This window comes from Equus quagga, chromosome 11 (genome assembly GCF_021613505.1).
Source record: "Equus quagga isolate Etosha38 chromosome 11, UCLA_HA_Equagga_1.0, whole genome shotgun sequence".
NCBI classification, from domain to species: Eukaryota; Metazoa; Chordata; class Mammalia; order Perissodactyla; family Equidae; genus Equus; species Equus quagga.
The window spans coordinates 93930752-93954859 of NC_060277.1; the positions used below are offsets into that span (position 1 = coordinate 93930752).

General features: G+C 56.8%; 1 protein-coding gene across 1 annotated transcript; it reads left to right on the forward strand.

The window, feature by feature from the left end:
* The first annotated feature begins 355 nt into the window (after positions 1-355).
* STARD3 (StAR related lipid transfer domain containing 3) lies at positions 356-24099 on the forward strand. Its single transcript, XM_046676007.1, has 15 exons — positions 356-461; positions 12351-12623; positions 15708-15785; positions 16168-16245; positions 16369-16422; positions 16816-16933; positions 17151-17249; positions 17475-17530; positions 17924-18016; positions 18674-18736; positions 18905-19000; positions 19372-19451; positions 19545-19649; positions 21055-21148; positions 21590-24099. The coding sequence occupies exons 2-15, from the start codon at positions 12402-12404 to the stop codon at positions 21692-21694; spliced, it is 1341 nt and encodes a 446-aa protein (XP_046531963.1). The 5' UTR covers positions 356-461; positions 12351-12401; the 3' UTR covers positions 21695-24099.
* Positions 24100-24108: the final 9 nt, after the last annotated feature.

The following is a 24108-nucleotide window of genomic DNA, read 5'->3' on the forward strand; positions in this document are numbered from 1 at the left end:
CTAGGGACGGCTGAAAGAGGCGGGGTGGGAGGAACGAAGAGAAGAGAAATCCTTCAGGAGGAACTGGATTTCTCCAAAGAACCTGTCCCCCAGCCGCACAGTCCTCCCTCCACGAAGTTCTCCTTTTCTTACGCAGTGCCAGGCCTGTGTGGTCCAATAATAAAGATGCTCCTGGGCTTCTTTCCCATTCCCCACCCCCGCATCAGGAAGACCCTCTTGAAGTCTAACCAGCGGGTACCCCATTCCTGCCCTTGGCTGTGCGCCTGGCGTGGGGGATGGAGGCCGAGGCGGAGGGGCGGGGCTGCCGTCTCACGCCCCTCCCGGTTCGCTCTCCGGGGCGGACCCGGCGGCGGAAGTGGCGCCACCGGAAGATCCCCTTCCGCTCTGAGGCGCTGCCGGGGCTGCGGACCTGGCCTGCGGCTGGGGCAGGAACAGCCAGGGCGGCGGCTGACATGGAGCAGGTGGGTCCTGGAGAGGTCACTGGGACCGGGTGGTGGTACGAGGGCTGGGTCTGGCCAGCGGACCCCGCCTGCCAGCCTGTTGTCCGTCTTCGTTCCGTCCGACCCTCCCCACATCCCCCGCGTCCCAGGTTCCGCCCCCTTCCTCTGCTCGGCCGTGCTCCGCTCTGCGCGGGCTTCGGGGTCTCGGGCGCAGCCCCTCACGGCCCCACCCACCCGGGAGGACCTGGGGAGGGCCCCCCAAAGCCTTCCTTTTCCCTTTGAGCGGAAAGGCGAGGGGACGGTTTCTGGGTGTTAAGGGGCAGAAATAGGCTATGGGGAGGGGTCAGGGTCTGAGAATGAGCAGGAAAATGTCTACACGTTCCTGTAGGCCTGCGTCTCACTGTCATACTGTCTCCCCCAACTTCCTTTGGAAACGGCAGTGAATGACTTCTTAATTGACATCAAAAGCGCCCTTTAAACTTATCTTTTGAGTTCTTAGAGGTGCGTAACACCAGTGATTCTCCTTCCTAATTGACATCATTGACACGCCCCCCCCTTTTGACTTCCTCTGCGTCAACATCTTATTTTCTTCCTACTGTTCTGACAGTAGAAGTACTGCTTCACATTCTCCTCTCCTGCCCGACCTCGCACTCTGTACACTGAGTGTGGATGGTCTCCTTTACTCCCATGGCTTCAACTTTACACCCCCTCAATACCTGAATCGCGCCCAGATCTTCATCTTCAGCCCCTTTCTGGAACCCCAGACTTGGCCATTCAGCTACCAGTTGGACAGCTGCACTGCAGCTGGAGCTCACTGTGTCTAAACTTGAACTGATCTTTTCCCCTGCAGACTCGTTCTTCCTCCGCCACCCCATCCCAGCCAGACACCTGGAAAGTATCTTACACTTCCTCTTCTCCTCAATTTCCATATCTAAGAGGTGACCTAGTTCAGCTAACTTCCTGAACTCGCTTCAGTCCTGGTCTTGCGCCCCCATCTCTTCTGTTCCCACCTTGTTGGTGTGTTTCTCACCAGGGGAGCCGCAGTGGCTTCCCAGGCTGCCTGCATCCAGTCTCCAAACTGGAACTCTCGTAATCCTTTTAAAACACAAGTCTGATAGTGTCAGTTCCTTACCTAAAACCCTTTCATGGCTTCCCATTGCCTATAGGAAAGGCTGAATCCCCAGCACAATGTACAGAGCTCTGTAGGGTCTGACCTCTGCCCTGCCAGTCTCTTATGTGCACCCTAGGGTCCAATAATGTGCACTGCAGGGTGTGCTTGTCCACATCTTGCTATTTCGTGTCTCCATGCCTTTGCACTCACCAGCCCCTCTGCCTGGAAAGCCCTTTCTCCACTTCTCTGCCAGGCTGCCTCTGCTTGTCCTTCAGTGCTCTGCTCAGGTAGCACCATCTCTGGATGGACTTCCCCCGACTCCCAAGACTAAATATTGCCCCTCTGTGTCCCGGTAGCACCCCGTTCGTAGTAGCATAGTGGTTGAGAATACAGACCCCTGAACCAGACTTCCTGGGTTCTGATACTGTTTGTGACCTTGAGGAAGTCAGTGCCTCAGTTTCCTCATTTTTAAAATGGAAATAGTGATGTGCCCACCTCATAGAGTTGTTGTGAGGATTAAGTGAAATAATAGGGCTTAAAACAACACGTGAGAACTCAATAAATGTTAGCTACTATTGTTTATTTAAGACCCATGTAGAGCAGTGGTTATAACTTTTATAAACAGCTTGTAACTTTTATAAGCTGCTTGAGGACAGATATGGCTTGCTTCTCATTCTGTCCCAGAGCCCAAAAGCCTGGCTCTTTGTTCATGAATAAAATTCTGGGGTGGAGGGCATTGGGGGCAGGATCCGGATTTATTAAGTGAGGATTCAAAAGTGAAAAAGACCCAGACTTGATGTCTGTCTGTTCAGGAAATTAATCTGGAAATGGATGAATGTTATATGGCAAGCATTAATTCTCGAGAGATGTATGTGGAGCTGTGGGATCCTAAGAGAGAGAAAGGCCAAGGATGGCTTCCCAGAGGAGCTGACAGTTAGTGAGGGGCCTTAGAGCAAGAGGATGCACTTACCAGAGGGAGGTAAAGACCGGGAGGTAAAATGGAGAGCTGGGTCCTCGGAACAGAGCTCTTATGCGGGGAGGGGGCCAAGGTGGGCAGGAGGGCAGAGGCACCCTCCTCTGCTGAGGTTGGGGGTTCCTTTCCTCTCTTGGCCATGAGGAAGTGTCCCCTTGGGTTAAGAGCATGCGGGGACCATGCGTGGGGAGATCTGGAGGCCTGGTTCCTGGTGTTTGGGGGCAGGCCCCCTGGGGTGGGGTCAGCCTGTAGGCCTTTGGGCTGGGCCTCTGCTTTACATGAGAGTCTGGGCTTTGTTCGTGCTGTTCTGGCTGCCTGAATGCTCGTCCTCCTTGCCTGCAGCTCATAGATGCGGATTCTTCAAGCCTGGGTCAGCTGGCTCCTCCTCCTTGTGGCTTTCCCCACCGCTCTCACTCCAGCCTGGGTCAGATGCTCCCTTCTCTGGGAGCCCACAGTCCTTTGTTCGTTCCTCCCTGAAAGTGCTGATCACAGTGTGGCTCCATGTGTTTCTCTGTCCACTTCCCTCCCCAGACTTGGAGCCCCTGAATGTCCCCAGGGACTGGCTCCGTGTCTGGCACACTGCCAGCTCTTAGCTCATATGCTGTATTAAACTGAGTTCTCGTACACCTAGATTTGTTTGGGGAGGGGGTGTGGGTGAGACCAAAAATCTTGTGCATTTGACAGATCATACTTGTTCCATTGAGTGGTGGGGATTGTTGAATCCATTTTACAGATGAGATAGCTGAGACCCAGGGGAGCTAAAGTCAAGGTCACTCAGCAGGGACTTCAAGAACTGACTCCTGACTCCAAGTCCACTACTGTCTCCCAGAAATTGTCTCAGGCTCCCAGCCCCCAAAAGGGCAGCTGCCACATCACTGGGACAAGGGATGAGGAGGGCATCTCATCTGGCCAGTTGTGTATCCCTCCGAACTTCTTCTCGCTGGCAAGAGGCTGGTCCTGGCTTTTGGCGGTCAGGGCTGGTGCCAGGAGGAGTCTGTGCTGAACCCCTGCCCTGGCCTCGTCTGCGGAGGCCTCCCCTTGAGTGGGCTGGTAGAGGTCTCTCCCGGAAGATGACTGGCCCTTTCCAGACTGACCCTGAGAACGTGGCCTCATTAGCCCCAAGTTTTACCCGACAGTGGTGGAGGGTGGAGTGGGGCCTGACTCACCAGCCCCTGAGGGGGCCAGGGGTCTTGGAATCAGAACTGGGGCATCCCCGACCTTTAACAGGGCTCGCGTGTCAGGGGGCGGGAGGGCTGAGTGGATCTGTTTGGTAGGGTTTTCTAGTAAACTGCGCCATCAAACCTCCTGGGCTGGGGAGTGAGTGTACGGTGATGAATGTAGTTTCTATTTTGGCTTGACTCTTTGCTTTCCATTTACCCAGAAGAAAAGGAGAAATGGAACCTGGCTTATTTGCCACTACCTCCGTGTCCTCCTCTCCTTAAACTCCTGCTTCTCCAGGGAACTTCCTAAACCCTCTGTCAGTAGGGCGGGGCTGGGGCCACTAAGCCCACCATGCCAGGGCTGATGCACGGGCCCTGAGTTACAGTAGAGCCTAAGATGTGCCATCCTGGGTCAGCGCTGAGGCCAGGGCCCATCCCTCCATCCAGCAGTAATGATGGGACATGCAGTTTGGGCAAAGTGCTGTGCTATATATGCCTGGCCCAGGACCCTGCCTCTGCCACTGTAGTCATGGCTTCTAATAGTAGTAGTAGCTACTGGTAACTAAGCACAAACACTTTGCATGTGTTATTTCTAATCCTTCCAGTAGCTCTGTGAAGTGGGCACTGTACTATCCCCATTTTACAAATGAGGAGACTGAGGTTCAGAGAGACTCAGTGATTTGGTCAAGGCACACAGCCTAATAAAGAATAACTTTGGACTTTTGACACCAGGTCTGCTGACCAACCCCCAAAACCATGCCCTTTTCCCGGTTCCAGGGGGGGCGTTACAGATCCGCACACCAAGTAGCTTAATAGATGTGTGCCATGGCCACGCACTGTGACCTGGGCCTCAAGTGCGCAAGGAGAGCTATGAGAAGCAGAATGCTGAGCCCCAGTCCTGGATCCACGCTTGGGGAAGCCTGGAGGGCCAGGGAGAGCTTTGCCCAGGAAGTGACCTTTGAACTGGTCTCTGAAGAGTTGCAGTTCTTCCCCGGGGGTGGAGATTGTTCCAGAATGAGGAATCGAGGAGTGCAGGTGCAGAAGGGAGTCCAGCTGGCCATGGGGTGTTCTGGCAGCAGCCAGAGGTCAGGAGAGTATTGGGGGAGGGGCGTGAACCCCCATAGTGCTAGGGTCTTGCCAAGACAGCGAGTCCCTCCTCCTTGACTTTTGCTGTCAAGGAATTTAACTCACCTCTAGTTGGCTGGGGAAGGGAAGTGGGGAGCAGCACCACCCACCTGAGGTTGCTCAGGAAGCCAGTTCCCCTTGGCCGCTAGTGAAGGGGGTGCCTGGGCTCTGGGCAGGGCGGGACACCAGCAGAGGGTGGAGTCGAGCTCCAGGAGAGGCAGGCAGTCTGGACGCAGAGGGACTGTGCCTTCAGGTTGGGCATGAGTGTGTACTTGTGTACCTGTGCATGTGCTGCCGTAGGAAAGGGTGTAAATAGTCATTCAGCACGTTTCCTGAGTGTCTGCCATGAGCCTGGTACCATTCTGGGTACGCGACACACAGCAGTGAGCAGAGCAGGAGTTCCTGCTCTCATGAAGCTGGCATTCCAGTGGGAGAAGACAGACGGGTAAACATATGATACGTCTGGGGATAATTGCTGTGAAGAACAAAGGAGAGTAAGTGGATGGAGTGGGGGGCTAAGTAGAGAGTTCAGAGAAGGCCTCTCCAAAGGGACATTTACAAAGAGACCAGAATGGAGGGAGGGAACATTGCAGAGACCTGTGGGAGAAGCTCCAGACCAAGAACAGCAGGTGCAAGGGCCCTGGGGTAGGCAGCAAGCTTGATGTGTCCAAGGAACAGAGAGGGACCAGTGTGGCTGGAGCAGATGGTTCATGGGGCAGAGGCTAGGGGAAGAGGGGTTTGTAGGCTAGAGTGGGGACTTTTGCCTTTATTCTGGGTGACCTGGAAGCCATTGGAGTTTTGGGCATTGGGGAGGTGTGGTCTGACTTTTACCAGGATCCCTCTGGCTGCCGTGCTGAGAATAGACTTGGGACAAGGACAAGGAGGTGGTCAGGAAGCTGTAGCAGGTGAGAGACGATGGCTTGGACAGGGTGCCGGTGGTGGTGGTATTGATGAGCAGTGGGAGATGCTGGCTGGATTTTGAAGGAAGAGCCAGCAGGATTTGCTGTTGGTTTGGATGTGGAGGGGAGGACCCTGGGCTCTTCACAGGCCCTGGCTGGGTGGCCGTTAAGCTCTTTGGGGTCTTTTGACACCCCACTTGCTGGCCAGCAGAGGCTCTGGAGGCAGCTGCATTTGGGCTTACGGGGCCCAGCCCAGCACAGGGGGATGCCCACTTGCCTCTGGGGTCTGCTCTGCCCCGTCCTGGCTGGGGGACTGTGAGCAGGCCTCTCCGAGCTCCTGTCTCCTCTGTCCCAGCCTCATCTCCACGGCTCCTGGTCGGGGTGTGATGCGCCCAGGGGAGGCTGTCTGCAGGCTGCCAGCTTGGGCCACTGCCAGCCCGGATTCGTTTCTTCTGTGCTGGCCCGTCTGGATGGTCCACAGGCCTGTTTGGTCTGCTGTTCTCCCTCCCAGGCTGGCCAGCGACAGGACATGGGCCAAGGCCACGCTCTTCCACACCTGGAGCCTCCGCCTCCCACCCATCTGTGGATTCTCCATTAAGCTGGGCGTTAACAGGGGCGCCTTGACCCAGAACAACCCCAGACCTGGCCTGAAGCCCTCTCATAGGGCAGTCAGAGCCCAAGACTGTGTCTTCCTCTAAAGAAGAGGCAGGGATGTCATCCTAGCTCACCCTTCCATAGTGATCACTCTGTCAGGGACCGTCTAGGCCTGTACATTTAATGTCACTTAATCCCGATAATACCTGTAATAAGTAGGCGCTATTGTTATCCCCATTTTACAGAGGAGAAAATGGAGAGTTTCAGTGACTAGTAAGGTGGGAATCCAAGGTTTGAACCTTCCCCTGGCTCGGAGTCCAGTTCTTTCTCAGCTTCACTGCTTGCTCCTGGTTTGTACTGAGTTAGAGACCCCACTGGGAAGCCCCAATGGCCAGTGGAGGGCTAGTGCTGTGTTTCCTGAGGAATGCAGAACAGGGGAGGTGTTGAGAGCCTGTGTCCACTGTCCACTGGGCCTCGGGAGAGGGTTTGGAGAAGCCACACTGCCCAGAACTGTGGATCATTTCTGGATATAGATGTGACGTGTTCCCCCTGCCCCGGGTCACAGAGCATAGCTCTGTGGAACCAACTCTGGTTGGAACTTGCACAGGTTGGCCCGGCCCTCTGTAGGAGGTTGGGAGATGGGAAAGGGTGAGAAGACTCTGGTGGCAATGGCTAACTTCTGTTGAGTGCTTACTCTCTGCTGCCAGGCGCTATTCTGCATTTCCCCCACATTGCTGTCTCCTTCAATGCTCAGACAGCCTGGGGTCAAGACAGTATCCCCACTTTCCAGATGCAGCCTCTGAGGCTTGCGCAGTGAAGCAGTGGCACTGTTCGAATTGCAGACTTGCCTTGGCCAGGAAACCCCAGCCGGGAGCTGCAGCCAGCTGGGGTGTTGAGCTGCAGGGAGACGGCTGGAGCTTCTGGCCTGGGGTGTAGCTGAGGGCTGTCAAGGACCCCGTCTGTGCCCCTGCCACCTAAGAACTGTGGAAATTGGGACCTGGAGGTGAGTGGGAGGTGGATAGGAGCTTGGAACTGCAGTGGGGCCGGGCACCAGTGGGAATGCATGGTATTGGAGATGGGTCCTGAGAGCCTGTGCAGGGAGCCAGGACAGCCCCCACTTCCTGCCCCCATCCCCTAGCCTGGGAAGTCACCTTTGCCTGGAGCTGGAATGACTTGGCCCTTTCTACATAGAGATGAGGGAACCTGGACTGAAGGCTTCGAAAGCTTGCTCTGGGTCACCCGGCAGGTGAATTGTAGGGCTCAGATTTGAATCCCGGCCTTTCGGGATGATTTTATTACGCGCCACTGTGACTGCCACCCCCTGCCCCATTAATTTCCCTCTCACCTGAACAGCCTTGCCAGCTACTTGTTCCATCTCCACGACCACTGACCAAGCACCTGCCATACTTCCTCCTGATGTTTATGTAAACACCAGCCCTAGCAGGTAGCAATTGTCGCCTTTTTCATTGTGGTAGAATATACGTAGTGTAACATTTACCATTTTAACCATTTTTAAGGGTACAGTTCTGGGGCATTAAGTATGTTGTTGCCTTTATTTAATGCAACTGAAGAAACTGAGTCTCAGAATGGTTCTATTTGCCCCCGAGCGCATAGCCGACTGAGATTTGAACCCTGACCTCAGAGTCCAGTCCTCTTTCCACAATATCAGCTGCCTGCTGTTGTCTGCCCTGAGTCTGGGACCCCACCCAAGAGCTCCTATTGCCTCCGCAGGTACTAGTGTTTCCTGGAGCAAGAAAGAGAAGGTCAGGGAGGGGGCGTGAGGGCCTGTGCCCACCCCTCCCCTTTGCCTCAGGAGTTTCCCACCATGCCCAGATCTGACTTGACTACTCCTCCCCACCCCTCTTTCCAGCCTAGGACGATAAAACCTCCAATTTCCTCCCTTCCCCCTCCCTCCCACTCTCCCCAAGCCTTAGCAGCTCAGCTTCCGCAAACACACGCGTGTCAAATCTGCAGCCATCCCAGGCGGACTGCTTCACGCCAACCATGCTGTTCCACTCCCGACACCTCTGAAGGTGCTCGGGAGGGGCCGGTGACAGCAGGCGGCGGGCTTGGCAGGGGTGCTGCTCCCAGGGCCTGGGTGGCAGCCCTGCTGTCTCCCCCCAGCTGCACAACACTCCTTGCTGCCTCTCCTCATCAGGAGGGTGGGTGCGGCGTGGCAGAGGCCAGGCCTAGCTGTTCCACTGGCAACTGCTGCCTTCTGCCCTCCAGGCCCAGGGGGCCAGGGAACAAGCGTTTTGGGGACTGCTAGGGCAGTTCCAGGCCAAGATGGCTTTGTCTCTTAGACTGGCAGGCCGTCTGGCAGAGCTCAAAGGCCTTTTGAAGTCGCCTGAGTGGTTTTCAGACCACACCCAAGGAGATGCCTCAGGGGTGACCCTGGAGTTTGACGGAAGGCTGACCGGTGGGGCTCTCCTGGCCACCTTCTGTGCAGGACCCGTAACAGTCCTGTTTTTATCTGTTTTACATATTAAGGGTCCAAGTAAGGTTTTATATTTTTTAAAGTTTCTCTTGGGACTGGCCCAGTGGTGAAGTTTGCATGCTCTGCTTTGATGTCCTGGGGTTCATGGGTTTGGATCCCGGGCGCAGACCTACACACTGCTCATCAAGTCACCCTGTGGTGGTGTCCCGCATACAAAATGGAGGAAGACTGGCACAGATGTTAGCTCAGGGCAACCTTCCTCACCAAAAATAAATAAATAAATAAGTAAAAGACCTTGGTTAAAAAAAAAAAAACGTTTCTCTTGCTTAAAAAAGGGATTTTTAAAAATCACTGACTTTTTCCCAGACAGAGAAATGGAGGCTTAGTGAGCAGACTTGCCCAGAGTTACTCAGGATTAGCAGCTGCCCCAGGCCCAGGATGCAGGTCTTTTTTTTTTTTTTTTTTTTTTGAGGAAAATTAGCCCTGAGCTAACATCTGTTGCCAATCCTCCCCTTTTTGCTGAGGAAGACTGGCCCTGAGCTAACATATGTGCCCATCTTCCTCTACTTTATATGTGGGATGCCTGCCACAGCATGGCTTGCCACGTGGTGCCATGTCCGCACCCAGGATCCGAACCGGCAAACCCCAGGCTGCCAAAGTGGAACGTGCGCACTTAACTGCTGTGCCACCAGGCCGGCCCCAGGGATGCAGGTCTTAACCCCTGACTGGTGCTCCTTCTCGACAAGCTCTCGCTTATTTGGACTCTGAGCTGCTTCGCGGACAAGGGAGATACAGATCCCCCCCGCTCTGATTCCTTGCCAGCTGCCCCAGCCCTGTTCAGTGCCCCATGCTGGGCTGCCACAGGCCCTTGCATCTGCAGCTCTCCCAGGCTCCCCGACACCTCTGCTCTCAGCCCCCATCTGTGTCTCTCGCTTCAACAGGGATGTCTGGGTGTGTGAGTGTCGGTGCTATTGCCACTCCTAGTGTGTCTCACACCCAAGCTGCTGCCACTGAAGTCCTGTCCCAGGGAGGGAGGTAGAAAGCGCAGGGGAAAGCTAGGCTGACACAGGAGCAGACTGGCCCTGCAGTGAGATAGGGAAGAGGGAGCGAGAGATAGGGGGAAGGCAGATAGAGAAGAGCAGGAGAGAAAACTGGAGAAAGGGACAGAGACTGATCTGGTCGGGGTGGAGAACAAGTCTCGTAGATGGGAGAGAGATTGAGGGGAAGACCCAGAGACGGGGTGAAATAAAGATGGACATGGGATTAGGGGTGCAGAGACACTTAGAGAAAAGATAGAAAGGCGGTTTGTGGGAGAGGCAGGAAAGAGGAGAGATGGAGACAGGTCTGGTAGGAGACAAGAGGCTATTAGAGACAAGGAAATGTCACTCGCCCCGGAGCTGTACCCCTGTCACTGTGAGGGATGCTCTGAGTCCAGCTGATGGATGCTGGGGGCTCCCTTTGCTGCCGGCCTGTCACATCTCCTCTTCTCACTGCCCCCTTCCAGAGCTGGGCCCAGCTTCCCTTGAGTACCCTCTGGATGAATTTGTCATGGGGACCCCGAGAGTATGCTGTTGGGGGGTGGCCTTAGGCTGGTGCCTCTGCTGAGAATAGTCAGCTCCTGTCTGTTAGGGCTTGCGCAGAGGCATAGGGATGGACAAGCTGCCTTGCTTCAAACCTTCTGCTGGCCACAAACTGGGGGCTTGTTTTGGATTTAGTAGATTGAGGGGGCCACAGAAGGTAGTAGACAGTAAAGTTATGGAGAGGACAGCAAATCAGGAGGGGAGACAGATGGGATCTTGCTTTCCCAGGATCAGGGACAAACATCTAGGGCTCCCCTTCCACTGGCCCCCAAACCTGCCCCCCTACATCCCCCTTCCCCGAGCTGGCATGGGAGAAGACTCAGGGAGACTCTTGATCTGGCCAGTCACAGAAGCTCAGGCCACACCACGCTGAGTCACCTCCCCCCCTGGCTCTAGACTGAACCCTTCCTTCCCCCGCCCAGGGGGCAGGGCCTCTTAGGGCCCCTTGCCAGCAAATTGGTGGAACAGAGACAGGCCTGGGGGCTGCATGACAGGGAGGGAGTGCTCCAGGGCCCCTTTTGTCTCTAGGGTTCCTGAGAATTTCAGCCCCTTAGTTGCACAGGCAGTTAAGGGGGAGATAAATCCATTCACCTCTCTGAGCGTTGGCTCTCTTACCTGTGGAATAGGAGGAGCCCTCCTGCTCTGTGTGGACGTGAAACAGCCATGGGCGTGGTGTCATGTGGGCAGGGAGCTCTGGGCTAGCCTTGAGTCGTGGCTGCTGGTTCTTACTCTCTTGAGTTCGCCCTGGTCCTCTCTGCTGGTCCTAGCATGGAGGGCCAGGAGACCCTCTGGATCATCCATTTAGTCAGCAGTCAATTATTTGGCACCTATTAGGTACCAGGCATCGTGCCAGGCACTAGGAGACAGCGGTGACCAAGTCAGGTAAAGGCCCTGCCCCTGCGGAGTTTGCAGAACAATAACTAAGATCATTTCAGACAATGGCTGCTTCAGTGAAGTAAAGGCCTGTAATAGAAGGTGACACTGTGACTGGGGACAGGAGGGAGGCAGGCTCTGAGGAGAGGGCTTTCGAGTTGCCAGTTGAGAGGACCGGGAAGAGCGTTCCACGCAGCAGTGGGGAGAGCCAGGTCCAAGGGCCCGAGGCCGGCCGGGGCCGCCACACGTAGGGACCTAGAAGCAGGCCAGGGTGGCGATGGGAGTTGGGGGTGGGGCATGCCTCCTGAGGATCTGGACAGAGCCACACTCCGCAGGGCCCAGACAGGGAGGGCGGCTTGGCGGAGGCGCTGTTATCCTGAGACCCTCTGGTGGGGAGCCTTAGGAGGATTGTAAGCGGGGAATAGCGAGGTCTGATTTATGCTTAAAAGTTCTCTCTGGCTGTGTTGTGGAGAAGTGGTTGTTGCAGGATGAGAGGCGGCCTGGAGACACGCCCATTAGGAGCACAGTGTAGCCATCCAGTCAGAGAAGATGGTGGATGGGCCTGAGGGGGGATGCGGGGGGTGGAGCTAGAGAGAAGGGACCAAGATGTCTTCCCTCCATAGCCACTGTCCCAGCGCAGAGCTCTCAGAGACACTGCTCTAGGAAGTCCCTCCCAGTAACCATGGCTTAGCGGGTGGGAGGGTAGGGCTGGCTGCTGGGAGGGAATGTGCCTTTGTGTTTGGAAAACAAAGAACAGAGCTTGGGGCCCTGTCCTCTTGGGGGTGGGGGCAGGCCAGAGGCTGCTGACAGGACCAGAGGCTGAGCCACAGGGCAGGACTTGGCAGGAGCAGGCTGTGCCCCTAGGCATTGGGGAGGACCCCAGAGCCCTCCAAGGGTGAACCATGGGGCCCGCTGGGCTTTGCAGGGGGGTGGTGAGGAAGGACAGAGAGGGTGCTAAACCCCTCCATCCTGAAAGTCAGGCTGCTGGAGGGTTTGGGCAGAGAGGGCCCTGGGCTGTGGGGTTGGGACAGGGAGAGGGGGCAGATGTGTTTGGGAGCAAATGGGGTCCGTGGGGGCTGTGTGTGAAGGGACGAAGGAGGTTACCGGGACCCAGGACCTGACATGCAGGACCTGACCCAGCCGCCCGCCTCCCCCCAGCCGTGCCGCTGAGGATCTGCCCTCCCCTCCTTGAGGTGGGGGCCCACCAGGATGAACAAACCGTCTGGGGAGCTGGCCCGCGACTTAGAGCGCAGCCTGCCGGCCGTGGCCTCCCTCAGCTCGTCGCTGTCCCACAGCCAGACCCTCTCATCGCACTTGCTCCCGCCACCTCCTGAGAAGCGCAGGGCCATCTCTGATGTCCGCCGCACCTTCTGTCTCTTTGTCACCTTCGACCTGCTCTTCGTCTCCCTGCTCTGGATCATTGAGCTGAACGTGAGTGGGGCCAAGGCTGGGGGCACAAGCCATGTTGGGGGGGTCACCTGGGCCTCAGTTACTCCATCTGCAGTGGGAGGGTTGCCTCTCCAATGGGGTTGATTTCTGGGTAAAATGAAGAATGGGCAGATAAGAACATCTTCCAGAGAAGGAAAATGGAGCTCAGAGGGATCGAGTCAGTTGTCTGAGGTCTCTCAGCATCTGGGTGAAGGAGGCAGGGTTTGAACCTAGATGCTGTGGCTCCAGAGTTCACTCTTGACCTCTGCGCCCTTGTGCCCCCTAGTGGACACTCTTGAGAAAGGAGCAGAGAGCCCAGCAGGCTCTGGATGAGCTATTGAAAGCTTTTGTCTTTCTGCCCTTCTGTGCTCTCTGGCTCAGTTCATTCATTCATTCACTCATTCGTCCCTTCAGAAAACATTTTTTGAGCCCCTGCTGTGTCCCAGGCACTGTGCTAAAAGCAGAGGGTACATTGGGGAGCAAACCAGTAGAAATTCCCAGTTCCCAGTGGCTCCCAGCTCTCCTTCCCCATTTTGGACAGTTTGGCCTTTCCAGATTTGTTGAGATGCTACCCAACAGCCTGGAGCTCCTCTCAGTGCAGGGTCTGCAGCCCCTCCCCCAGTGCAGTACTTGGCCAGCTGGCTGTGGGGCCTGATTTCTGGGTGCTGACAGGGCAGAGCAGGACCTGACCACAGAGGCAGGATCCCTGGGGGTAGGGCACCCCAGGCTCAGTCCTATCCCAGCTCCTCTTCTGTGTTAGCTGTGTGACATCAGCAAGGGACTCAGCCTCCCTGAGCCTCGCCTCATTTTCCTCCTGCAAAGTGGGTCAGAGTTCTGGATGGCAGGTCCCCTTCCTCCAGGTCTCAAGCTCGAGTGACAGGAAAACGATGACTTTGATGGAAGTGAGGAATTTACAGAAGAGGCTGGTTTAGGCGTGAAGAGGATGAGTCTGATTCTGGGTATGTTGAGCTGGAGGGCAAGGCAGAGCTCTGAGGGTGACTGTCCTTTGTGCCCAGAAATGAGCTGGCACCTTCGGTGAGCTGGAGCCACAGCTACAGGGGACCTTAGGGACTATCTCACCCATGAAGAAGCTGAGGCCCAGCAAGGTTCAGGCCTATGTAAATAGCCAACGTCTTGGGCACTCTTCCTTTTGAAGGCCCCATCCAACATCAAAGCAGGCACTAAAATCCACCCACCTCCTTCATTCCATAGAGATTTTCTTGCCAGAAAAGAGCTGAAAAAAATTTTGTTTTGAGGAAGATTAGCCCTGAGCTAACATCTGCTGCCAATCCTCCTCTTTTTGCTGAGGAAGACTGGCCCTGAGCTCACATCCGTGTCCATCTTCCTCTACTTTATATGTGGGATGCCTACCACAGCATGGCCTGCCAAGCGGTGCCATGTCCACACCCGGGATCCACACCGGTGAACCCCGGGCCACTGAAGCAGAACGCGCGCACTTAACCGCTGCAGCACCGGGCCAGCCCCTGAAAATGTTTTAATTTTTGCTTTTGAAATTATGTGGCTGTATTGTCTGTAATACTTTGGCAGTCATCATGCAACTTTGGGAATTCTTGCAAAGTGAGAAAATCTAACCTCCAAACTTTTCAAACGTAATGAAAGTTTCAAGATGCTGGATTTAACAATCAGTAGAGTTAGCATAATGTTTCACTTGGTAGATATCTAACTAAAATTTTATTAATTTTCAACTTTGTGTTTTATTTTTGTATTTTGGAGCATATATATTTTTAGTTCTCTAACAGACTGTGTGTCGCCCAGTGGATACAAGGGCCCCAGTGGGGTTATAAGACCCGCACAAGGTCTTGCAGCCAGAGACTGGCAAAGCTGGGGCTGGAACCCGCCTCTCCTGAGTCCCGGTGCAGTCAGCGCAGGCAGGCACCCAGGCAGAGGGAGAGTTCTCTATGAAGAGGACAGAGGACAGAGCCCCGGGGGACAGCGATTGTTAGGCATGGGAGGGGCTGTGGAGCCCAGGAGGGACGAGTCTGAGGAGTAGGAGGAGGGCCGGGCTGGGCTGGGCTGGGGTGTCAGACAGACTCCCCGGGGCTCAGGGTGGCCTTGAGGAAGAGGCGTGCTGTGGGGATGTGCAGGGGGTTGAGTGTCAAGGAGGAAAGGGCCTGTCTAGACTGCTGGTTCCTGCTCTGAGCATCAGAATAACCAGGGAGTTCTATATAGATTCCAGATGCTCAGCTCAGCCTGAGAGTCAGACTCTGGCCTGAACATCTGTATCTCCCCCCCCCCCCCCCCAAATTTGGATCGTCTGCCAGAGATCGGAAGCCCCAGTCTAGATGGTTGTGAAGGGTCTTCCCCCTCAGGACTCCTGGTATCCATTCCCCAGAGTCCCCTTGTGTCTTCCCTTCTCCAGGGGGCTGCTGCCCCACCTGCAGAAGCCTAGGCCTGCCACCCCATTCCTCCTGAGGAGTCAGGCTGGAGTCTGGCTCTCAGCGTCCATCCAGACCCCTCAGTCCCCAGCCAAGGTCTCAGGGGTCCCATTGAAAGTGTCTGGATGGCTGGGGCAGGGACCAGGGCGAGGACAAGTCTGTTCACTCTCCATCCATGCCATCCTCTCCAACAGCGTGATAGATTTTGCCCATTAAGCACAAACCTAATCAATTGATTTGCCACCTGGGGCTCTGTCTGACACCACTGCCCACCCCCTGCCCCCATCACCCCAGATGGATGGTTGCCTGGGAAGATGGAGCACCACAGTGGTGGGAGGGAGATGAAATTCTGTCAGAGGCAGGCTGCCAGTACCCTGCCTGCCAGCCCTACCTACCTGCTTAGGACCCATCACCTCCCCTGCACAGCCCCGAGCCTACCCCTTCCTGTGCAGTGTGCCCACGAGCATTGGGCTTGAGCCCAGCCCTGCCTGTCTCGGGTATTAGTGCTGGGGTCTCAGGCCTCTGGCTGAGCTCCCTGGGTGCTTTGGGGGCCTCCTTGGGTGGTGGCTTAGCATTTACAGCCTCTCCTCCAGGTTCCACTTCCCCCCGCCCTCTTCCTATTCTAAGAGGTGAGGGGCAGCCCCGGGGACCCGGTCCTGTGTGTGGAACTGTTCATATCTCCCTCTTCCAGACCAAGACAGGTATCCAGAAAAACCTGGAGCAGGAGATCATCCACTACAACTTTAAAACTTCCTTCTTCGACATCTTTGTGAGTGGCCTTAGGGGATCCTGGGGTCCCTAGGGGCAGAGAAGGGGCAGGGATATGACTCTGGCTGGATTCTCTTCTTTCTGCTTCTTTCACATCCTAATCTGATCAGGGAGACTTGGTTCCCATACTCAGGAAGCCCTCAGCCTTCAGAAAGTTTCCTAAATGAGGCCCCACCTTCAGAGAGCCCCAAGTGGGAGGGGAAGACAAGACCCCTGTCCAAGAAGGTCACATCCAAATCGTCCCCAAAGAAACACTGACTTAGCTGTTCTCTCCCAAGGCGTGCACACCATGTGGAGAGAACCTGGGGGGGCAGGACTGGAGGGGGAGGGTGGGGCATTGACTTGCCTGTGATGGCGCCCTGCCTGGCTCCCGGCCCCTCCAGGTGCTGGCCTTCTTCCGCTTCTCGGGACTGCTGCTGGGCTACGCTGTGCTGCGGCTCCGGCACTGGTGGGTGATTGCGGTAAGATGCCACTTTCCTGGCAGCTCTCGGGCCCTGGCAGGGCTGGTGCAAGGGATGGGCTGGAGGAGGACTCCCTCTCCAGCCTCAGTTTTCCCTCTCTCCGTCCTTCCCTTCCTTGGGCAGGTTACCACGCTGGTTTCTAGTGCATTCCTCATTGTCAAGGTCATCCTCTCTGAGGTCAGTAGCTCAGGGTCTGGCTAGTCTGGTGGGTCTCTGGCCTGAGGGATGGGATTCTCCTAAGGGACCGTTTTTCTGATTTTGGGTGCCTGTCCCTGTTGTCACAGTTGGGGTGAGGGGGAATCCTGTCCTTTGATATTTCTAAGGAATCATCTTCACTGGCTTCCCCCACTTGCCCCACTAAAACCCCAAGAACAGAAAGTTCTTCCTCCAGCCTAACCTCAGTTTATCCTGCTGCAGAATGCATTAATCCATCTCAGAGGCATGTGCCACAGAGGGTCCCCCAAGCATCTGGTACCAGGAGTGGGATGTATGCCAGAATTGGTAGCCCCAGGAAGGGGCTCTGGGTTTGGGGTGACCCCTGCCATGGAGCTCAGCCCCCTCCCTCCACAGCTGCTCAGCAAAGGGGCATTTGGCTACCTGCTCCCCATCGTCTCCTTTGTCCTTGCCTGGTTGGAAACCTGGTTCCTTGACTTCAAAGTCCTACCCCAGGAGGCTGAGGAGGAGCGATGTGAGTGCTGGGGGTAAGGGGGTGCAGTGGGGGTCATCCTAGCCTCAAGAGAGGAGAGTTTCAGGCATGAGAGCCAGTTCTGAGCTATCTTGCCAACTCTGAGCAGCGTCGGAGAGCCTCAGGGTGAGCTGGGGGGCAGGGGAGGCAGGCTGCTAAGGCGTGTAAGGTGTGCCTGTTCTCGGTCTGGGACAATGGCTACCCATGTCTGCTCCCTCAGGGTATCTTGCTGCCCAGGCTGCTGTCGCTCGCGGACCCCTCCTCTTCTCCGGCGCTCTGTCTGAGGGCCAGTTCTATTCACCCCCAGAATCCTTTGCAGGTGAGGGCAGTGGGTGGGGGAACTGCCTTCAGGGAGGGTTTTATGAGGAGCGGAGAAGGCTGGGTCTGTTCTTTCTCTTCCTTCTATCAGCTCCCTGGGGAAATACAGCAACCCTCTCCCACACACACTTCTATCCCCCCACATCCTTGCACTTGTACCCGAACCCCACTACCTCCCCACTTTCTCCCCACCCTTCCCATTGTCATCTGTACTCGCTCTCTGCAGGGTCTGACAATGAATCAGAAGATGAAGTCGTCGGGAAGAAAAGCTTCTCTGCCCAGGTATTTGGCTGCCACCCCCATCCTACCTCTGGAGGGCATCCCAGAAAAGGGCCAGCACTGGCTCAGCCAGGGTGGACAGGGGCTTCCCGGCAGAAGGTAGACCTCAGCAGCCTGAATGCCTGTCAGTCTCTGAGTGTCTGCCCCACCGTCGGTCAGGCCCACTGTTCTCCTTCATGCCTGGGGCCCAGTGGGGAGCAGCCATAGCCACAGTCCCTGGCCACAGTCCCTGGCCCCAGGAACCCCACAGGGCCCAGGAGACCACCCCACACCCCACATCTGGCTGGGTCAGCCTTCTGTAAGAGGTGTGTGGAGTGTCTAGAGAAAGAACCGGCCACGAACAAGGTGGGGTGCAGGCACCAGGCTGATCCCTTCCTGCCTCCCATCCCTGGCCAGGAACGGGAATACATTCGTCAGGGGAAGGAGGCCACAGCAGTGGTGGACCAGATCTTGGCCCAGGAGGAAAACTGGAAGTTCGAGAAGAATAATGTAAGAAACCTCTCTCCCACCTGACCCGCCCATGTGTGTTGGGAGCTTTCCCTCCCTTTTCTGAGGCCTGAGAAATAAGCCCAAGGATTGCATGAGTTGGAACCCTATTCCTGCCCCAAGAGAGGGGGCTGGGCCCTGGGGTTGAGTTGGGTTGGATATTCCCACTGCCCCTCCCCCTGCTACTCCCCCACCCATCCTCTCCTCCCTGCTGCTCTGCTCCCTTGGCTCCTGCTTTGAAGGGGAAGCCAGGCTTCTGCCCTGTGTCCGGTGTTTTGTTTCATGATCAAAACAACATTATCTAAAAAGATGGCAGAGAGCTTGGAAAATAGAGGGGAAACATCCCCAGCCCTTTCTCTGGCCAGCTCCCCTGGCAGCCCTTGTCAGCCTGGAGACACGGTTCTTTGTGGCTGCAGCCACAGCTGTGCTCCTGTCTTTTAACTTGATAGCACAAGGCTTCCTCTCCTTGTTGCCGGACATTTGTCAAAACCACTGTTTTTTAACAGCTGCTCAAATATCCTCAAACTCCTGGAGTTTTCTACCCTGAGCTCTTAAAAACCTGCCCTGCCTGTCACCCATTCTTGTGCCCCCAGCCCACTGCCGCATGCCCTGCCCCTGCCCTCTGCCCACCTCCCTGCTACCCTTCTGCCCCTGCCACAGGAATATGGGGACACTGTGTACACCATTGAGATTCCCTTTCATGGCAAGACGTTCATCCTGAAGGTGAGTGAGGGAAGCAGGTGTCCTGGAGTTTCCTGGAGCCTCCTGCCCTGTCTGGGACTCCAGGAAGTGGCCGAGGAGCCCTCTGGCAGGTTTCTCCCCATTGAGAGGGAAGGGCTGGTGCACCCGAGCACATCTGGCACCACCCAGCCCTCCACCTGCCCTCCCCAGACCTTCCTGCCCTGCCCCGCGGAGCTGGTATACCAGGAAGTGATCCTGCAGCCCGAGAGGATGGTACTGTGGAACAAGACGGTGACCGCCTGCCAGGTGAGCTGAGCCAGGGGGCCTTGCCGGACCACCTCTCTGGGTAGAAGCAGACTGACATGGCTGCTCAGGGCAATCATACCCCAGCATGACCAGTTTCCCCAGGGGACCTGGGTCATGTCATCAAGTGCTCTGTGCCTCAGCTTCCCCATCTGTAAAATGGGGATCATGATAATAGTGCCTCCTGAGAGGGTGGGCAAGATGGAAAGAGGGTACTCATAGAGTGCCAGGCCCAGGGCCCGTGAATGGGCATGGCTCTTAGTAAAGGCCCCTGAGCAGACAGCAGGCTGGCCTGGGGGTCTCCTAAGGTGCTGGGACCCGTCCCTGGGGTTTCCTGGGCTGAGCTATACCTTGTCTCCCTGGCGGCCCTGCAGATCTTGCAGCGAGTAGAAGACAACACCCTTATCTCCTATGATGTGTCTGCAGGGGCTGCGGGCGGTGTGGTCTCCCCTAGGTGAGTAACCACCACGCCCCCTCCTTTCAGGCAGGCCTTCTACCCTTGGATCTCAGGCTTGGTGCCCCCCTGACCTAACCCTCCCTCCCCCAGGGACTTTGTGAATGTCCGACGCATTGAGCGACGCAGAGACCGATACCTGTCATCAGGCATTGCCACCAGCCACTGTGCCAAGCCCCCAACACACAAATATGTCAGGTGAGCCTCGCCTTGGCCAGGGTCGTCCCTGCGGGCCCCTCCCCTGGTGGCTGTGAGGACAGGGCAGGGTACAGTATGTCCATCTGGGCACTTTCTCCTGCCGAGGCTGCTTTCCTGTCCCAGCCCCTAATCCTGCTAATCGCTGCTCCGTCTGCGGGAGACTGGGGGATGGTGGCTGGAGCCACGCCACCCGAGCCAGAAGGCAGCGCTAGGGGTAGACTGTGGGTAGGGACAAGCCCAAGAAGAGGGCTGGGAGCCATGAGGTCATGCTAGTCTGGGTGCCCTGAGCAGGAGGCTCTGCATTCTGGAGCTTCACCTTCCTGCCTGAGGAGCATCGGGGCCCCTCTCATCCCCCCTCCCTGTCCCCGCTGCCCTGCCTTTCTCCTGGAGAGCTCAGAAGTCCCACCGAAGGAAGAGGGGTTAGTTTTCCTGCTGTCTGTGCTGGGGCATCCTCCAGTTCTGCTGTCTAATCTCAGACTCCAGTGCTGCAGGCGGCCTCGCCCCGGATATTCTGCTCTTCCCTGTCCTTCCTGGGCTTCCACAGAGAGCACTGTTCTTTGAGTATGAGACTGATCTCTGCCCTCTGCCCCACCCCAAATTTACTGGGTGACGGGCAAGCTTGTTTCCTCTCTGAGTGCCAACCTTCTTATCTATGGAGTGGGCTTAGGAGTGCTCAGTGGATAGGCCGGCCCGGTGGCGCAGCGGTTAAGTTCGCACGTTCTGCTTCTTGGCGGCCCGGGGTTCACTGGTTTGGATCTCAGGTGTGGACATGGCACTGCTTGGCAAGCCATGCTGTGGTAGGCATCCCACATAGAAAGTAGAGGAAGATGGGCACGGATGTTAGCTCAGGGCCAGTCTTCCTCAGCAAAAAGAGGAGGATTGGCAGTAGTTAGCTCAGGGCTGATCTTCCTCAAAAAAGAAAAAAGAGTGCTCATTGGAGCTGGGTGTGGATTAAATGGCAATGGGATGTGAACCATACAGCCCAGCCCCAGACCGCCTCCTGAGGAGGCACCCCCTCCTGGAGCCCAGTGGCACTGCACTACTCCCTGAGTTGGGCAGGGATAAGTGTCTGCTCAGCCCACCCCCTGACAACCAGAGCTGACCTGGAATCCCTGGACAGAGTGGATGAAAGCTGAGAAGGTGGTGAGCTCCCTGCCACTGGGGGTGTGCAAACATCGGCAGGCCCTTATAGGAGGATTTGAGCATCACATAGTGGGTGAGGGTGGAGGGCTGTGGCCTCTGGGTCACCTGTTCTGGGCCCTGCCAGGCAAGGTAGCAATCGCTAGACCAGCAGCTCCCCTCCTTCTTCCACCCCAGGCCATGAGCCAAGAATAGGGTGTGTGGGGGGCGTCAAGGGCCTTGCCTGACTCCAAGGTCCCCTCCCCACTGGCACCTCTCTCCTTAGGGGAGAGAATGGTCCTGGGGGCTTCATCGTGCTCAAGCCGGCCAGTAACCCTCGAGTCTGCACCTTCATCTGGATCCTTAATACAGATCTCAAGGTGGGGCTGCTGGGGCTGTGAGGCAAGCTCGGTGGAGTGGAGGGGGCTCTGCTGTGTGACCTTGGGGGCTCCCTGCCCTGCTCAGGGCCTCCCCTACTCTCCGCCTCCTTCCTTACTCTGAAATTTGGGGCGGAGTCCAGATGGTCTTCTGGCCCTGGGTTGCTGGAGGGCCTGTGCCTCCCCTTTTTTACCTCTGACTCCTGAGGCCCTAGGAGGATGGCTGGCTGCCAACCCAGCCCCTCCCCGGTCTGTGTGCGTGGCTAGTGCCAAGACCGGGCACAGCATGTTCCCCCTGCCAGGAGTGAGAGGGAGAGGGTGTCCGAGGCTGCAGTCCAGAGCTGCACCTACATTTTGGTTAGAGGCCCCCCGCTGGTGCCAGTTGTTGAGGGGAGCACCTGCTGAGGGCGAGCCTTCCTGGAACCTCTTCCTGCCTTCCCCCAGGGTCGCCTGCCCCGGTACCTCATCCACCAGAGCCTGGCAGCCACCATGTTTGAGTTTGCCTTTCACCTGCGGCAGCGCATCGGAGAGCTGGGGGCCCGGGCATAACCATGCCCCCTTGTCACCCTGCAGGCCAGGGTCCTGTCGCCACAGCCCCCAGAGCCAGAGAGGGGGGCCAGTGGGCTTCCCACTGCCCAAAGAGGACCTGCCCTCAAGCAGTGGGAGGAAGAACTTCCTCCCATGGCGGCATCTTGGCCCCAAGCTACCGCCCTTTACCGTGCTCCGCGGTGCCTGGGAGCCCTGGCCGTGAGCAGGTTGTGGGGTCAGGCATCTGGACTTTGGGACTCTGGGGCTCTGGGGCTCTGCCGCTGAGGCAAGGGGCGTCTGTCCTGCTGATGTTTACATGGGGTCCCTGCCTCCTGGAGGAGGAGATCCGCTGTCCCCTCCGTAGCCAGGGGCAGGGTCTGGAATGGGAGCCTCGGGCTTGGTGGGGCAGGGCCAGGGCCCTGGGCAGGACGGAGGTCAGGGCAGCCTGTCACCAGTGTTAAGGTGCAGGAGCCCTTTCATCTGCCTGCTCTCTCATCACGGTTTTTTAGGATTATTTAAAGGGTCTGGGACCTTTTTCCCCATGCACTTGTTGGGGGGGCAGGTGGGGATGGTGGGTGCTGGCAGTAAACCTCTGCCTCTCCCAGGTTCTCTCCCTCCCCTCAGGGCCTCCTTGGGGATCTTTGTAATTTGAGCCAATTAAAAAAAAAAAGCAACCCCTGCAGCCTGGCCTCTTCAGGGAGAGGAGGGCAGCACCATGGAGCTGAGGAAGGAGTGAGCCGCCATTGCAGACAGACACCTCACGTGCCCTCTCACACCCTCCCCGGAGCCCACAGGAGGCTGGAACCAGTGAGGACTGAGTTCCTGGAAGCCTCCCCCTTCCCTGAACGGTTCAACTGGCCAGATGAACAGTCAGAGGAAAATGCCCTGCCACCCTGCCAGGCCTCCTGTGAGGGAAGGTCAGGTTAAGGTCTCCATGATTTGGGGGGAGGCAGGAGAGACTCAACAGCACCCACAGCAGACCTTGACTGTTCCTAGAGTCCCAAGTCCGGATGGCCTGGAGGTGGGGCCTGGGCTTCCAGGTCACTGAGGCACCTCTGGGATCTCGGTCTCTCGGGGTCCACTCACTGCCCCCTCTGTCCCATCACAATCCCCAGGGGCAGCAGGGAGTCCGATCCCAGACAAGGGCAAGGGGAGTGGCAGGCTGTCGGGATACTTGTCCTGCCCTCCCTGCGGAGCTTCCAAAGGAGCCAACTTGCTTAGAGCCAGAGGGTCCCATCTTGGTCCTGGCTGGGTGTGTGACCCTGGGCAAGGCTACCTCTCAGCCTCCATTGCCTACTTGGTACAGATGAGACTCATTATGTCATAGGGCTGTTGTAAGATGAAAAGAAAGCAAGAGTCGGGCATAGTGCCTCAGTAATCAAGCGTATGCAGTTCCACTCCCAGCTGGAGCTCTACTGTCCCCACAAGGTCCTCATCTCAGCTCCTGTTACCGCCTCTTCTGGTGTCTTCCCGGCAATGCCCTCATTCCTCCTCCCCCTGTGCCACCATCCTGTGTGCCAGCTTCTTGAACCATGAATTGCTACTCATGGCTGCTGGGTTGTCACAGTAGCCATCCTGCCCCCCGTGAATGAGAGCTGGCCCCTCCTAGGTGGCACATTGCAGCTGGCAGGTCCCAGACCATGGTGACCAGAAAGTGGGGAAAATGAGGTCCAGAAAAGAGCAGGGACTGACCCATGGTCACAGCCTGTGTATGGCTGACTTGGGGCTAGAGCCGAATCTTGTACCTCTGCCATTCATCAGAGCCCCTGGGTCCCCACCGCACCCCATTTGACCCCACTTGGGGGGTCGGGGTAGAGCTGGGGGCCACCTCCCACACCTGCTTCCTCCACCCTCACTGGCTCTACCTGGGGACCACATCTCTGACCACCAGCCATGGAAAGGAGAATACCGGGCAGAAGTTCGTGCCCAGGGTCCCAGGTGTGGAATTAATTTCCAGAATCTTTGCCGGTGTGGTGGTGGTCAGGGACCAAGCCTTTGGGGACAGACACCTGAGGACATGGTGGTACTGTCCCTGTCGAGGGACATGGCCGTAAGATGTGCCCTTGAGCCCAGGCAGAGGAGAGCAGTGGGGGCCTGGGTTCCCACTGTTTCCTGCTCTGTTTACAGACAAGCGACTGTCCTCTCTGGGCGAGGGGGAAGGGGTGGGGCAGAGGGCAAGTGCCAAGGTGGCACGAGGCTGGGCATGTGCCTGGTCTCAGACAGTGTCTAAGCAGTGTCACACACCTGGAGGTGTCAATCTGAGGACCCTGCCCCCACTGGAGCATCTTGATCTCTTCAGAAGCTGACCTCTGACCTGGGGGTAGCCAGAGTCCAGGTACCCCAACCCCCACCCTGAGCCCAGAGTCCTCCATCAGTGAGTCTTGGCTCTGCTTATAGCATATGACGCCAGAGGGGCTGAAAATAGCCCCTGGAAG